This window comes from Schistocerca cancellata, chromosome 1 (genome assembly GCF_023864275.1).
Source record: "Schistocerca cancellata isolate TAMUIC-IGC-003103 chromosome 1, iqSchCanc2.1, whole genome shotgun sequence".
NCBI classification, from domain to species: Eukaryota; Metazoa; Arthropoda; class Insecta; order Orthoptera; family Acrididae; genus Schistocerca; species Schistocerca cancellata.
The window spans coordinates 904,923,819-904,941,334 of NC_064626.1; the positions used below are offsets into that span (position 1 = coordinate 904,923,819).

Sequence of the window (17,516 nt, forward strand, 5' to 3'; positions counted from 1 at the left end):
GACATTGTAATTCTGTCAGAGGCAGCAAAGGACTTGGAAGAGCAGTTGGACGGAATGGACAGTGTCTTGAAAGGAGGATATAAGATGAACATCAACAAAAGCAAAACGAGGATAATGGAATGTAGTCGAATTATGTCGGGTGATGCTGAGGGAATTGTATTAGGCAATGAGACATTTAAAGTAGTAAAGGAGTTTTGCTATTTGGGGAGCAAAATAACTAATGATGGTCGAAGTAGAGAGGATATAAAATGTATACTGGCAATGGCAAGGAAACCGTTTCTGAAGAAAAGAAATTTGATAACATCGAGTATAGATTTAAATGTCAGAAAGTCGTTCCTGAAAGTATTAGTACGGAGTGTAGCCATGTATGGAAGTGAAACATGGACGATAAATAGTTTGGACAAGAAGAGAATCGAAGCTTTCGAAATGTGGTGCTACAGAAGAATGCTGAAGGTTTAGATGGGTAGAACACATAACTAATGAGGAGGTACTGAATAGAATTGGGGAGAAGAGGAGTTTGTGGCTCAACTTGACAAGAAGAAGGGACCGGTTTGCAGGACATGTTCTGAGGCATCAAGGGATCACAAATTTAGCATTGGAGGGCAGTGTGGAGGGTTAAAATCGTAGAGGGAGACCAAGAGATGACTACACTAAGCAGATTCAGAAGGATGTAGGTTGCAGTAAGTACTGGGAGATGAAGAAGCTTGCACAGGATAGAGTAGCATGGAGAGCTGCATCAAACCAGTCTCAGGACTGAAGACAACAACAACAACAACAACAACAACTCCAAAGTACAAATCTTTTGCACCTTTAAGCTCCCTGGTACGCTATATTGAGCCCTGCTGCCTCTGTAGCCGTCCAATATTGTGAACGTGATACCAGTGCAGGATTTTGTGTACGGTCTTACCTCTAGATTATGTCCCATAAATGTTCGATGAGATTCAAACCGGACGACCATATCATTCTCTCGAACTGTCCAGAATATTTTTCAAACAAAACGCGAACAATTGTAGCCCAGTGACATGGCGCATTGTCATCCATGGAAATTCCATCACTGTTTGGGAACATGAAGTCCATTAATTGCTGGAAATGGCCTCCAAGTAGCCGAACATAATCATTTCCATCAATGATGGGTTTAGTTGGACCAGTCCATTCCAGTTAAGCACAGCCCACACCACTAAGGAGCCACCACCATCTTGCACAGTGCCTTGTTCACAACTTCGTTCTTACCAACTGCAATCGGGGCTCATCTGACGAGGCCACAGTTTTCCAGTCCTCTAGGGTCCAGCCAATATGGTCACGAGCCTAGGAGGGTCGCTGCAGGAGATGTCGCGCTGTTAGGAAAGGCACTCTCGTCGGACACGTTCGTCGTACATCCCATATTTATTTCTGATTTTATCTCACGCAATGTTGCTTGTCTGTGACCGCTGACAATTCTACGCAAACGCCTCTGCTCTCGGTCGTTAAGTGAAGGCCGTCGGCCACTGTGCTATCCGTGGTGAAAGAAAAGCCTGAAATTTGATGTTCTGGCACGTGCTTGACGCCGTGGATCTCGAATTAGTGAATTTCCTAACGGTTTCTGGAATGTAATATCCCATGAGTCTACCTTTAACTACCATCCTAGGTTCTAAGTCTGTTATTTCCCGTCTTGCGAAGAGGTTATTTCTCACGCAGCTGACGAACAACCCCTAGGGAGCTGCCTATTAGCAATGCCATAAGCCTGTTTCTTTCTTCCATTGTGCTGTCTTCAGTGTTGCCCCACATTAACATTTATGATGATAGTTTTCGTCCATGGAATTCCTTGAAAGCCACTTCAACAATTAGATGATCAACTTAGAAAAACTACGGGGAACGTAAATTGTAAATGCGAGGCCTCTCTCGCTGCCATAGGCCTTACAGAACTAAAGTAGGTTACTTCAACTGTAAATTATAAGAGAGACAACTTTTGTAATTAAATGACTCTCAAAAATACGTATAGTTAAAATCAGGCCACGTTACGTGCGTTTTCTCTATTTAAATTGTGCGTATCTCTTAAATATATAATTATATCGGTATCTCAAACATAATGGCTACGGAGCACATGAAAATGCAGTGGATTTTATAAATGCATCGATTGGTAGATTATGCTGACCACAGTGGGTTGATCGCCGATTAACCGAGCAAGGAGATGGTTTCAGACGAATGTGCTTTCCTTTTGACGCATTGGCTTAAACATTTACTTCTACCTAAATCGCTATGATCATTCCCACATACACATTTTATTTTACTTCCCGTTGATGGTCTGGAAGTATGCACATTTTCGCAATAAAGTAGTATAAACCAAAAACTCCTAAACTCCTCCCGCACAGGCCACGAAGGCCCTACGGTACCAACTGGCCGCCGTGTCATCCTCAGCCCACAGGCGTCACTGGATGCGGATATGGCGGTGCATGTGGTCAGCACAGCGTTCTCCCGACCGTATGTCAGTTTCCGAGACCGGAGCCGCTACTTCTCAATCAATTAGCTCCTCAGTTTGCCTCACAAGGGGTGAGTGCGCCCCGCTTGGCGACAGCGCTCGGCAGACCGGATGGTCACCCATCCAAGTGCTGTCAGCCCACAGGCGTCACTGGATGCGGATATGGCGGTGCATGTGGTCAGCACAGCGTTCTCCCGACCGTATGTCAGTTTCCGAGACCGGAGCCGCTACTTCTCAATCAATTAGCTCCTCAGTTTGCCTCACAAGGGGTGAGTGCACCCCGCTTGGCGACAGCGCTCGGCAGACCGGATGGTCATCCATCCAAGTGCTAGCCCAGACCGACAGCGCTTCGGTGATCTGACGGGAATCGGTGTTACCACTGCAGCAAGGCCATTGGTATTAAAGAAGTATATTATCATAGAATTCAGTGAAGGTTTCCTAGTACAAAAAAGTGTTATGTCTCGTCGTTACTATTACCACACGGCCCAGTGAATACCGTTTAATTTGTGACATCTAAACCCTGAAATATGGAGTGCTTTGGTATCAAAATGTGATTTTGTTAGTAAACTTGAGAGTACACTATCGAACAGACTGACTAATCATCTGCTCTGTTTACCCACCTGCGATATTGGTGGTGATGCCTCACTGACAGTGGCTCCTGCAACTTCATTTCTTATTGATGATGATGTGATGATGATGTTTGGTTTGTGGGGCGCTCAACTGCGTGGTTATCAGCGCCCGTACAATTACCCAATCTTTGCTCAGTCCAATTTCGCCACTTTCCTGGATGATGATGAAATGATGAGGACAACACAAACACCCAGTCATCTCGAGGCAGGTGAAAATCCCTGACCCCGCCGGGAATCGAACCCGGGACCCCGTGCTCGGGAAGCGAGAATGCTACCGCGAGACCACGAGCGGCGGACTTCATTTCTTATTAAGCAGCTCTTTATTACCTTACTCTACACTGAAGGAGACAGTCGACTTCACTGTATTTTCTGAAATGTGTGGCTTCGTGTTTTATTCATTCATGAACCGTGCCCTTATGGCGAAATTAATGACCAATTCTGTTTTCTCATAAACGTGTGTGGGCTACTTTTAATAAGCAAGACTATCCAGTGAAATGACAGCTGCTCACTTCTGTTCTAGAATACCAGAGAGACTAAACCACAATGAACAATTATTCTCTGTCCTCTTATTTTATAAGAGAGGCCTGAATAGTTTAATTCCATCCGGGGATCTTCTCTTAAGGAGAGGTGACGTACAGAGTTTCTGTGGAAACCTATGTTTTTCTCTTAGGTCGCTTGGAAACAGCTATTTATTTTTGTGGTAATTCATACGATGTGTCAATATTACCGCCCTGATTTCTTTCTGGCCAAATCTAAAGCCAACAAGCAAAAGCAGGTGCATTCGATTTTTACTTTGGTCGGCAAGCCAATAGGTAATTGATTCCTAGCGTAAGTCCGTATAGTAATTCGAATTGTCACTTTAAAATATACTGATGGTGACTAGTAAAATTTACAAAGATTCACATTACGCCAATAAAAGTACAAAAGGATATGAAGTGCCTTTCGTCAAATTAACTGTACACGTACAGACACGTTTGCGATAAACCAACTAGCACAAAGCATAGTGAACATTCATAAAACATGGTAATTCAACACTTTTATACATTCCTTGTTGCACATAATCGAGAGACGGGGTAAAAAACACATGCCTTTCATTTTCAGTACATTCTTCTTAACGTGTGTAGGTCACTCGAAAAACAATAAAATTAAAAAGAACACAGAAAAACTTTAATGAATGACATGTTTCGTTTCGAATGAATGATTGCATCCTTATGAGTACTAATCGTATTGAGAATATGAAATATCCTAAATTACTCCACAAAGAGTTCCGTTTTCTTCATTTTCACGAAGTTCATCCCATCCATGGCCTTCCTTTGATCTATGAGCGATTTATATCTCTAATATGTTGATGAGTCATGAGACTCCAAAAGAGTCGTCAAATTAAACGTCGCCATTCTACCAAGTAATTAGAGTAAAAAATCTTAACACGAATTCTCTTCGTGTGATACTGTGGAGTGATTTTGGATTCACTTGGGACTCAAACGTCATGTCTTGTATAATTTGCCTGCTTTTCTTTTCGGAAACCTCTGTTTCAGTACTCCTCTAACCGAGTGAAGGTACTACACACAGCCATCTGTGTAATAGAGCTAGAAGTAAATCTGCTTTCTCAATGCATTTCAGTAGAGTGTGTTCTGCCTAGAATCGTCAACGGGGCAATGAGGCTCGCAGTCTGTCAACAAACCCTGAAAGGGTCATTCCGAAGTTAGATCGTGCACGCATTGTTACTTTATGGCAAGATGGTTGCACGCCGAACTGGCTCGTAGTGGTCCCTCCTCTTCAACGACACCAGCTGATGGCCGCTACCTACAAGTCACAGCATTTAGGTATCTCGAGTAGAATGCAACAGAACTGCACCCTGCACCGAGCGAGGTGGCGCAGTGGTTAGCACACTGGACTCGCATTCGGGAGGACGACGGTTCAGTCCCGCGTACGGCCATCCTGTTTTAGGTTCACCATGATTCCCTCCCTTCAGGCAAATGCCGGGACGGTTCCGTTTAAAGCACACCACCGATTTCCTTCCCCAGCCTTCCCTAATCCGATGGGACCGATGACCTCGCAACTTGGTCCACTTCCCAAATCAACCAACTGCGCCTTTAGAAGGGAACTGGGAGGACTGTGTAGACCCAGACAGTATGCAACTGACTCCGTACGATAAATTTGGCGTCTAGACCCCCATTACGAACAGCCGCCGTGCAAAACATCCTACACCGTGGAGTGCCAAGCAGGTGAGAGAACGAACACGTGATATGGAACCTGGCTCGAAGACGTTGGGTTTTCTGCACTGTCAAGTAGCGCAGCGATTGGCTAGGTACCAGTGCACGCCTCAGGCAAGCTGTGCCACTGGTTCAGCAGAAAGTTGGTTCATCATCATGTAGGGATATCGGACGCCTGTCATTACTATAGATGATCATTTGAGCGCCGTACCTTATCGGGGCAGGATACTCCAACGCACTGTGAAGCCCTTCAGTCAACATTTCCAGACGATATTGAACTAGTACTCCACACCACTAGTGAATATCATCCTCCAAGGTAGGAATTAAGCGAATAGAGTCGCATAGGGTAACTGCTGATAAGAATTAAATTGATTATGGTTGGGAACAGTTGAAACTTGTATTCCATTGTCGCAGGTATCCTCCTCACACACTGCATGACTTCAGAACGGCCGCAGTCGAAGAATAGAACATCTCGACCAGCTTGTGAACATCATGACAAAGAGGTCCTATGCATTGTACAATGTATAGGGTGGAGCAACGTGGTAGTAAATGTCACCACCGTCAGAATTTGATTCACCAGATTTCTCGAACAGAGTGCCTTTTTCATTCCCTGCTCTCCTTGAACCTAAGGGTACACACGTTCGCAGATATGCAGATGGTGAAAAACTTTTTTTGAACACTACACAAACAAAAATAATTTGCCAGTGACTTCAGAATAATGTAACAAAATGTAGTAATTCCTGATTTCATTTTGGAACTGCCCAAGAAAATATATGAACGGTCCACTAACGTTCACTTGCCCCCACAACATAAGTCCTTCAAAACTCTACTGGAATGAGGGGCTCTGGCGGTTTTTACGATCTACCCAGTGGTAAAAGTATCTCGTATCAGACTCGACATTAAATCTGGAACCCAGACTCTTTCAGTTTACCTCCCATCCATGATACCCCTTCGTCCAGTGCGTGTAAACGCTACGTAGGTGAGATATTCGTGAACACTCTGGCACTACGAACATGGAAGCCATCCTTACGAAGTCGAGTATAGTTTGACTCGGCCTTGTGCATCCGTTGCTGTTTGCAAGGTTTGTTGTAGTTTAATTCCCCTCATCTCCTCACGCTCTGACTGCAAGTTCTCTCTAACGACACTTTCTTTATTTCACAGGTTTAATATTTCAATTTTTCGAAAATATTCTTGTAAACACATGCAGTAAGTTGGAAGACTAACTGAATCTATAACAACTCCAAAACTCATTGTCAGAGAAACTGCTGCAACCTACAGACTTCCTAACTGCTCTTCCTATTTCTCCAAACCAACATCATTTGTCAATTTCTAAGCAGCAATTGCATTAATTCTTCATCTCATTGCGGGCAGTGATAAGGTTTCTTCTCATAGAATCCTGTGCCTTTCAGTAGTAAGATTATGAAAATCCGTTGGCTGAACAATCTTCACCATTTCAACATTTTGCTTAATAACTACCATCAAACGGAAAATAACACAGCACAGACGATATGAAACAAGAGAAAACTGAAAATTGTTTGAGAATGGCATATTTTGAACGGAGAAAGTAAAAAAACTCTCTGCTTAATTTTAGTTATTGGTCTTGCTGCTTCGTAGAAATAGTTAACCCGTTTACTTGGTCGTATTTTTGGCTACTTAGAACACAAAAAAGAGCTTTATTTGAGGGGAGGGGTGAGGTTTTACGGTAGGGAGTGGTTTGTGCCTGTAATCATGTGTGACATCTTTGATCTGAAATATATTCAGTGTGTTCCAAAAATATTTGGTTTTGTGCTGTTGCTGTTTATGCACGTAACCTGCTGCTGTCAGTCCTTGTTATAACCATACGTTTCCTTCTTTATGAGACAAGTATTTACTTTCGAAGCGTCATTAGTGTGTAATGGTCAGTTTTGTATTTCCATCCACTGATATATTTTTGGTATGTTACGCCAAAAGTTTTACTAGTCATTACACCTCCTACAATTCTGACAGTTTAATTGCCAAATACGTGACCACTGAGTTCTGAAGCATACTTCTGTACCAAATTGCTACATTTATAAGCTTTGTCAATACGTCATATTGTCACTACATATTCTACAACGTCTTCTCATATGTTGAAATGGATCTTGTCTGTAATTTTATTTCTACTGTTTCAGTTACAGTGTGTCAGTGTATATGCATAGTTGTTTTGGTTGTTAGCTTTCAGTGTGATGATACTGCTGATTCTCCTTTTTCCACTTAATACTGGTTACATGTAGGTAGCTTCCTACTTCTTTATGGTTTTCATTAAAAATTCAAAACAATTGTTGATTCATCGCCTTGAATATCTTCACTATCTGTTGTTATTGTATTCTTTTCAGTTTTTTTGTGTTCTCAAACTGTCTTTCAAAAATATACGATATTTTCTCTCAGTAACAAATGTTAGTAGTTTTTCTGGGCGCGGGATTGCTCTCTTTCATGTAATTTAAAAGCTGAGTTGCAGTCTTTGCTATACTGGCATTATGTAGAGTTTGGTAAAAGGCGCCAGGAAATAGCCAGGAGAAATATAGTACCTCTTGGACTGATAATAATGTTCTGTATACAGTGATCCTGACTGACATGATTTAGGATTCTCTCCGGTTATTCTTTCTTTTTTTGTATTTGTCTGAAAACTGTAATTGCTTTTCCGCCCAATTGTTTTTCAATTTGAAGTGGATCTGAAATCGACTAAATCTGTATGTAACAGTGAAAACCACCTTTCTGTTATATATTGGGTTTTGCATATTAGCGTAACTGAACATTTGTCTGTTCGTATGTAAGAGTTTTGGAGCAACAAGCGTAGCAAAGTGACAGTATAAATTTGGACTGTTCTGGCTATTTTTCTTTCTGTCCATGAATCAGATAAATGGTTCAAATGGTTCTGAGCACTATAGGACTTAACTTCTGAGGTCATCAGTCCCCTAGAACTTAGAACTACTTAAACCTAACTAACCTAAGGACACCACACACGTCCATGCCCGAGGCAGGATTCGAACCTGCGACCGTAGTGGTCGCGCGGTTCCAGACTGTAGCGCCTAGAACCGCTCGACCACTCCAGCCGGCTGAATCAGACATTAAGGCTTTGTTAAATGTCATTAATCTGTGAAAAGGGTAATTATTAAGTGAAATACAATAATGCCACTTGTGATTTTTTGAAGTTTCCTTCTTCATATTGTTGCCAAGACATAATATTGAAGTACTACTTTAGGTGTTTGTCTTATAACAGGCAAGCTTTTTATGGAATTCGCAGATTTTTTGTATATTGAATTTTAACGATTGTGATTACTAGTATTCTATTCCGAACTAGCATGTAAGGCACTTTAATATTGTTTTGTGAATCTCTTATGATTATCTTCACTGTGAAACTGCAATTTTAAAAATGCTCTGTGTCGGTGTTAGAAGGTACGAAAACGAGATGCTGAACAGTTGAATATGTTCTGGGCAGGAGTTTTGAATCTTGTTTTGGTTTCACGCTGTGAATAAGTAAGCGAGTGTGGGAGTTAGTGCATGGAGATTTTGTTGGTTAATGCATGTGTGCTTTTAGCCTTGAGTCGTCTGACAATTCTTTGAGAGCAGTGAACAGAGTACCATTTCAGAGAAATGTGTAGTCGAAATAATACACATCTCTCTGAAATAGAACTCTGTTCTCTGCACTCAAAGAACTGTCAGACGATCCAAGCAATCAACACACAAACACAAAATAAAGTTAACGAGAATAACCTAACATTCTCAACCTAAATTTCCTACGTAAATAATTTTTCTACATTAAGTTCTCTGTGGTTCCAGACGAAAAACTGTGAAAGAAAATATGCTAGGACGATAAATAGAGAAAACTACAAAAACCACAGCATGTGGTAACAAGGTACATATTAAAAATGTTGTTCGTTTTCAAATTTGCGGAGTAGTTTTATTAAAAATTGTAATTCTGTATGTGCAGATAGTAAAGAACAATTTTCCTGTTATTTAACAGAAAGAAAATTTAAAAAAGTCCGCTGATGATGCTGTAACTCCACTGAAACGTCTCGGATGAAAAGTAGAAAACTGTATTTGCTCAAGGCGGTACATACCCAAAAACAAATTTATTTATTTATCTGTAAGGGGGCATGGACACAAGAGTACTCCTCAGCCTTAAGATGTATACAACTATAGTCCTACAACGCACCGTCTCCGAGCATGAGCGTACGGAAGAAGACTGAAGATTGCTGGCAGAATTAAGTAAAGATGAATGCTGAAGTCTATAACCCACAGGTTGTTCGATGACATAAGATGTTGTGTTGTATACGCTTAGGAAAGAACGTGAGTGAACGAAGATCAGTTGGATAGCGTAGGAGGTGTGGTTGGATCTCTTTAATGAAAGCGTAAGAGTCTGAATGATTGATATCGAATACTGGTAACAAATGCATCTGGAGCATAATGTGGACGAAAAACAAAAGAGTTAATGCGTCGCTTGCGATCGCGCTTGCGTGCTCGGTAAGGAAGACAGGTATACGGTACCAGAGGGTTGAGGCTGCGGCTCCGGCGAGGTGGCTGCTGCGGACTCGGCCGCATCTCCGACACCGCTGACGGGTTGGTATGGCCGGCTGATGCGGCACGCCGAGCAGTTGCCGCTGCTGCTGCCGTGGCCCGAGCCGCTGGAAAACACCACAGCAACTGTACACGCTGATCACTAAAATTGCACCACAATATAGGCGGCAACAAACATCAAATTGTCATGAAGTGTACTACACGCTTTGATATGAAAATCTTTCAACAAGATCATGCAGGACTTTGTGTTGCCTTTTGGTTTCGGTACAGCCCACAAAACTGGTAGATTTAAAGCCATCTCCATTGCGTGTGTAAGGAGGCATTACACAGTGGATTATTCATTCTTAAATCGTATTTGAATATTCCTTATTTTTGAGAAGTCGATATTAAACGTCGTGTAAGGAAAAAAAGACATCTCTACGTCTACATCTACGTGATTACTCTGCTATTCACAATAAAGTGCCTGGCAGAGGGTTCAATGAACCACCGTCAAGCTGTCTCTCTACCGTTCCACTCTCGAACGGCACGCGGGAAAAACCAGCACTTAAATTTTTCTGTGCGAGCCCTGATTTCTCTTATTTTATCGTGATGATCATTTCTCCCTATGTAGGTGGGTGCCAACAGAATGTTTTCGCAATCGGAGGAGCAAAAAAAGGTTCAAATGGCTCTGAGCACTATGGGACTTGACTTCTGAGGTCATCAGTCCCCTAGAACTTAGAACTACTTTAACCTAACTAACCTAAGGACATCACACACATCCATGCCCGAGGCAGAATTCGAACCTGTGACCGTAGCGGTCGCGCGGTTCCGGACTGTAGCGCCTAGAACCGCTCGGCCACCTCGGCCGGCCGGAGGAGAAAACTGATGATTGAAATTTCATGAGAAGATCCCGTTGCAACGAAAAACGCCTCCGTTTTAATGATTGCCACTCCAGTTCACGTATCATATCTGTGGCACTATCTCCCCTATTTCGCAATAATACAAAACGAGCTGCCCTTCTTTGTACTTTTTCGATTTCATCCGTCAGTCCCACCTGTTGCAGATCCCACACCGCGCGGCAATACTCCAGAATAGGGCGGACAAGCGTAGTGTAAGCAGTCTCTTTGGTAGACCTGTTGCACCTTCTAAGTGTTCTGCCAATGAATCGCAGTCTTTGGTTTGCTCTACCCACAATATTATCTATGTGATCGTTCCAATTTAGGTTATTTTTAATGGTAATCCCTAAGTATTTAGTTGAACGTACAGCCTTCAGATTTGTGTGACTTATCGCGTAATCGAAATTTAGCTGATTTCTTCTACACTCCTGGAAATGGAAAAAAGAACACATTGACACCGGTGTGTCAGACCCACCATACTTGCTCCGGACACTGCGAGAGGGCTGTACAAGCAATGATCACACGCACGGCACAGCGGACACACCAGGAGCCGCGGTGTTGGCCGTCGAATGGCGCTAGCTGCGCAGCATTTGTGCACCGCCGCCGTCAGTGTCAGCCAGTTTGCCGTGGCATACGGAGCTCCATCGCAGTCTTTAACACTGGTAGCATGCCGCGACAGCGTGGGCGTGAACCGTATGTGCAGTTGACGGACTTTGAGCGAGGGCGTATAGTGGGCATGCGGGAGGCCGGGTGGACGTACCGCCGAATTGCTCAACACGTGGGGCGTGAGGTCTCCACAGTACATCGATGTTGTCGCCAGTGGTCGGCGGAAGGTGCACGTGCCCGTCGACCTGGGACCGGACCGCAGCGACGCACGGATGCACGCCAAGACCGTAGGATCCTACGCAGTGCCGTAGGGGACCGCACCGCGACTTCCGCAACCGTCTCCATGAAGCTGGGCTACGGTCCCGCACACCGTTAGGCCGTCTTCCGCTCACGCCCCAACATCGTGCAGCCCGCCTCCAGTGGTGTCGCGACAGGCGTGAATGGAGGGACGAATGGAGACGTGTCGTCTTCAGCGATGAGAGTCGCTTCTGCCTTGGTGCCAATGATGGTCGTATGCGTGTTTGGCGCCGTGCAGGTGAGCGCCACAATCAGCACTGCATACGACCGAGGCACACAGGGCCAACACCCGGCATCATGGTGTGGGGAGCGATCTCCTACACTGGCCGTACACCACTGGTGATCGTCGAGGGGACACTGAATAGTGCACGGTACATCCAAACCGTCATCGAACCCATCGTTCTACCATTCCTAGACCGGCAAGGGAACTTGCTGTTCCAACAGGACAATGCACGTCCGCATGTATCCCGTGCCACCCAACGTGCTCTAGAAGGTGTAAGTCAACTACCCTGGCCAGCAAGATCTCCGGATCTGTCCCCCATTGAGCATGTTTGGGACTGGATGAAGCGTCGTCTCACGCGGTCTGCACGTCCAGCACGAACGCTGGTCCAACTGAGGCGCCAGGTGGAAATGGCATGGCAAGCCGTTCCACAGGACTACATCCGGCATCTCTACGATCGTCTCCATGGGAGAATAGCAGCCTGCATTGCTGCGAAAGGTGGATATACACTGTACTAGTGCCGACATTGTGCATGCTCTGTTGCCTGTGTCTATGTGCCTGTGGTTCTGTCAGTGTGATCATGTGATGTATCTGACCCCAGGAATGTGTCAATAAAGTTTCCCCTTCCTGGGACAATGAATTCACGGTGTTCTTATTTCAATTTCCAGGAGTGTAGTACTCATATGAATAACTTCACAGTTTTCCTTATTCAGGGTCAATTGCCACTTATCTAAATCGTTTTGCAAGTCGTTTTGATCATCTGATGACTTTACAAGACGGTAAATGACAGCATCATCTGCAAACAATCTAAGACAGCTACTCAGATTGTCACATATGTCGTTAATATAGATCAGGAACAACAGAGGGCCTATAATACTTCCTTGCGGAACGCCGGATACTACTTCTGTTTTACTCGATTACTTTCCGTCTATTACTACGAACTGTGACATTTCTGACAGAAAAGCACGAATCCGGGTCGCACAAATGAAGCGATACTCCGTAGCTCTGGCTCTGAGCACTATGGGACTTAAGATACTCCGTAGCCACCCAGTTTGGTTAGAAGACGCTTGTGAGGGACGGCGTCGAAAGCCTTCTGGAAATTTAAAAATCTGCTAGCATGGTTAGTTCATCGGACTGGCATTCGGGAAGACGACGGTTCAAACCCGCGTCCGGCCATCCTGATTTACGTTCTCCGTGATTTCCCTAAATCGCTGCAAGTAAATGCTGGGATGCACGGCCGACTTCCTTCCCTGTCCTTCCCTATCCAATGGCACCGATGACCTCGCTGTCTGATCCCCTCCCCGAATCAACCAACGAACCATCTGCCAGCGTATGCCAATACGACAGCAGCAGGCGACCTATCCAGAATGCAGTTTATCATTTAACATTATTGCTGCTCATGTTGATCAGAATCACACAACTCTCATGCGACTGTGGAGTCGATATACTCATAAGAGCTCTACTTAACTTCGTGTACAATGTCAGTAGCCCTGCGACTAGCGCACAAGCAATTTTTCACTCCGGTGCACAGGACTATTCAACCATTTCACGTACATTGAGGCAGGAAACGGGCTTCTTTGCAGCAGGTCAATTATCGAGGCAGGCAGTACGGACATCTAGAACACAACAGACATATGGGTGACTTCAGTTGACGCAGCAGCGGTGTGTGCCAGACACTGGACACAGGAGTTCTATTACTTCGTCTTCTCCGACGATTCCAGGTTCTGTATGCAGCAGCACTACGGAGGAATCTCTGCGGAGGCTCTGAGGAGAACGAACGTTACCATATTACATTTTTCATCACCATACGAATCCAGTAATAATGTGTTTGTATGGGTTACCACTGTGTTCACAAAGCAATGTCCACTGCTTCTCACAGATGGTAGTTTGGAGAGCAAGCGACGCCGGCCGCTGTGACCGAGCGGTTCTGGGCGCTTCAGTCAGGAACCGCGCTGCTGCTACGGTCGCAGGTTCGAATCCTGCCTCGGGCATGGATGTGTTGTGATGTCATAAGGTTAGTTAGGTTTAAGTAGTACTTAGCCTAGGGGACTGATGACTTTAGATGTTAAGTCCCATAGTGCTTAGAGCCATTTGAACCAATTTTGGAGAGCAAGCTTGACACTTATGAGAGTTAAGGTGCGAAGACAGGACAGCTAAGTGCAGCACTAAACCGTATCCCACAGTGGTAATCTTGTAACCAACGGGGTGATGTCACCACACTAGGGAAAGTCTCGTGTTATGGGCGACGTGACTAGGTGCCGGGTTTTAGTGAAACAAACGAGTGCAAAAGGTATATAGATAAGTCTGAATTTTGAGGCAGAGAATCACTTTTCATTGCCGGAAACCAGCAGCACCAACTTGACGTCAGAGCCACGCCGAACAGTGAACGACTTGGCATCGTCACCAGCAGCCATGGATTCGAGGACGGACTGCGCCTGCTGCCAGCGCTGAGTGCTTCCGATGCTGAGTTCCTAGCGAGTCTGCACCACAGTGCCAGCCGGCGACTGACTCCTGCGAGAGGGCAGCGAATCATACTCCGGGCACACCTGTGTTCGATCACTGTCATGGCGACGAGAGTGGAGCGAAGGGCCGTGCGCACTGCGCGACGCCGAGAAGAGCAGCGCGCACCTGTCTTTACATCAACGTCCGTGGCCTCTGAAGTCTGCCGGCTGACTACGTGCCATCTATCAGCAACGTTGTGTACTACCTCAATAGGCGGGGTGGAAGCCGCTGCCCGTTCATCAGCACCAGCCAGGGACAACAGAGGGTGAGAGGCGTGTTTGCCTCACTAAGTCATGTACTGTAGTAAGTAAAAGTCATTCTTACCTGGCAATAGTACACTACTGGCCATTAAAATTGCTACACCAAGAATAAATGCAGATGACAAACGTTTATTCATTGGACAAATATATTATACTAGAACTGACATGTGATTACATTTTGACGCAATGTGGGTGCGTAAACCATGAGAAATCAGTACCCAGATCAACCACCTCTGCACGTAATAACGGCCATGATACGCCTGGGCATTGAGTCAAACAGAGCTTGGATGGCATGTACAGGTACAGCTGCGCATGCTGCTTCAACACGATACCACAGTTCATCAGGAGTAGTGACTGGCGTATTGTGACGAGCCACTTGCTCGGCCACCATTGACCAGACGTTTTCAATTGGTGAGAGACCTGGAGAATGTGCTGGCCAGGGCAGCAGTCGAACATTTTCTGTATCCAGAAAGACCCGTACAGGACCTGCAACATGCGGTCGTGCATTATCCTGCTTAAATGCAGGGTTTCGCAGGGATCCAATGAAGGGTAGAGCCACGGGTCGTAACACATCTGAAATGTAGCGTCCACTGTTGAATGTGCTGTCAATGCGAACAAGAGGTGACCGAGACGTGTAACCAATGGCAGCCCATACCATCACGCCAGGTGATACTCCAGGATGGCGATGACGAATACACCCTTCCAATGTGCATTCACCGCGATGTCGCCAAACACGGATGCGACTATCATGATGCTGTAAACAGAACCTGGATTCATCCGAAACAATGACGTTTTGCCATTCGTGCACCCAGGTTCGTTGTTGAGTACACCATCACAGGCGCTCCTGTCTGATATGCAGCGTCAAGGGTAACCGCAGCTGTGGTCTCCGAGCTGATAGTCCATGCTGCTGCAAACGTCGTCGAACTGTTCGAGCAGATGGTTGTTGTCTTGCAAACGTCCCCATCTGTTGACTCAGGGATCGAGACGTGGCTGCACGATCCATCACAGCCATGCGGTTAAGATGCCTGTCATCTCGGCTGCTAGTGATACGAGGCCGTTGGGATCCAGCACAGCGTTCCGTATTACCCTCCTGTACCCACCGATTCCATATTCTGCTAACAGTCATTGGATCTCGACCGACGCGAGCAGGAATGTCGCGATACGATAAACCGCAATCGCGATAGGCTACAATCCGACCTTTATCAAAGTCGGAATCGTGGTGGTACGCATTTCTCCTCCTTACACGAGGCATCACAACAACGTTTCACCTGGCATCGCCGGTCAACTGCTGTTTGTGTATGAGAAACCGGTTGGAAACTTTCCTCATGTCAGCACGTTGTAGGTGTCGCCACCGGCGCCAACCTTGTGTGAATGCTCTGAAAAGCTAATCATTTGCATAGAACAGCATCTTCTTCCTGTCTGTTAAATTTCGCGTCTGTAGCACGTCGTCTTCGTGGTGTAGCAATTTTAATAGCCAGTAGTGTATTTCCACGACTTTGATCCCAACCACACACCCGGCACCCTTTGGAGTACAGGGGTTCTTCGACTGTTGTCCTGACTAACACGTTCTCCAGATCTCTCACGCACTGGAAACATCTGGTCAAGGGTTGCCGAGAGACGGGCACGTCACCACCCGCCAGTCACCACGATTCATGAACTCTAGCACGGAGCTGAAGTAGCATGGTATGATGTACCCGTGTCTGTCATCCACGCTCAGTTCCTAGTAATGCCCAGCCGGGTTAGCGTCATCGTTACCTCCAGAAGTGGCAGTTCTATGTACTACGTTTCCCATTCTGTTTACCGCCAAAACACCTAGAAAATTTAATCTTGTGTTCTTCCTACTATACTGTACCCGCACAACGAGTAAAGTGTTATTCTCTATCCTTCTCACTGCCGCAATTTTAATGGCCAGCAGTGTAGAATCAATAGCGTACATCCAACTAGACAGTTTCCATTCAAGATATTTTTTTTTTAAATTCGAACATTGAGCTTTTAATGCAAACTGTGTGAAAAGTTACTGCAAAGCCTGGTTTAAAAAGAGCTAGCACAAGCAAACGAGCGTCAGTGAACGAGCATTCTGTCTAGTGTAAACGCTGGGTGCGATATGGAGAAAAGCATTCAATCGTGTTCAGTTTGCACTCGTACGTGCAGCACAGCGAGCATGCGTTATCGCTGTACTCTGTTTTCTGCGAGTAGACTATTTTTATTATTGAACTGGAGTTGCCTGAGAGATTAAGTGATCAGGCCAGAATGTAATATTGCTGGTAGAATAATATTGACATCAAAGGTGCTTTTGAGTTCCCAGACATTCACAGTACAAAATGTCGAACAAAGAGAACTTTCCTTTCTAGGACACTGCCGAAGCTTTCAAAGGACATGAGATAGACCGGTAAATATACCACATGCTTCTGTCGGCCATGACCGGAGCGACAAGGCGTAAGCTTTTCGGTTCTTTTTGTAAAAAAGGAACAGCACAAGAAATTTCGTTGAAAGTAACCTCCATGATACTGATGAATGTGAACCTAAAAATATTCAGAACACCTGATCATTCTCTTGTCTCACGTAAAACGTAGCTGTAATTATACTACAGGTGTGTCACTATTGTTATAGAATATTTATACGTAAAATGCAGTTGCTGTTTGGTTGGAGGGAGCAGGAACGATCTTTAAAATTCTTTACTCTGACTTAATTTCTGTGACTGGAGTCTGGTGCTTGTTGAGAGATCACTCTCGCAGCCTGTCCCTGTCCACCTTCCCAGCTGGTGACGCTGGGCTGAGCGCGGCTCTCACGGTAAGGACTGCTTACGGATGGACGACCTGGGAAGCGTCGGTCTCAACCCTCGACCAATAGAAGCGTAGTAGAGGCTCGCGTGGGACCTCGGATGTGGGCAGCCGAGGACCGAGGAAAGACGCTTCGCTCTCTT

At 45.2% G+C, this 17,516-nt stretch overlaps 1 protein-coding gene across 1 annotated transcript in view; it reads right to left on the reverse strand.

The window, feature by feature from the left end:
* Window positions 1–17,516, reverse strand: part of LOC126113213 (uncharacterized) — a 50,080-nt gene that overhangs the window by 5,549 nt on the left and 27,015 nt on the right. Inside the window, exon 4 of the mRNA XM_049915017.1 lies at window positions 9,804–9,940. Coding sequence (XP_049770974.1) covers window positions 9,804–9,940 — 137 coding nt within the window. The remainder of the gene's footprint in view (window positions 1–9,803; window positions 9,941–17,516) is intronic.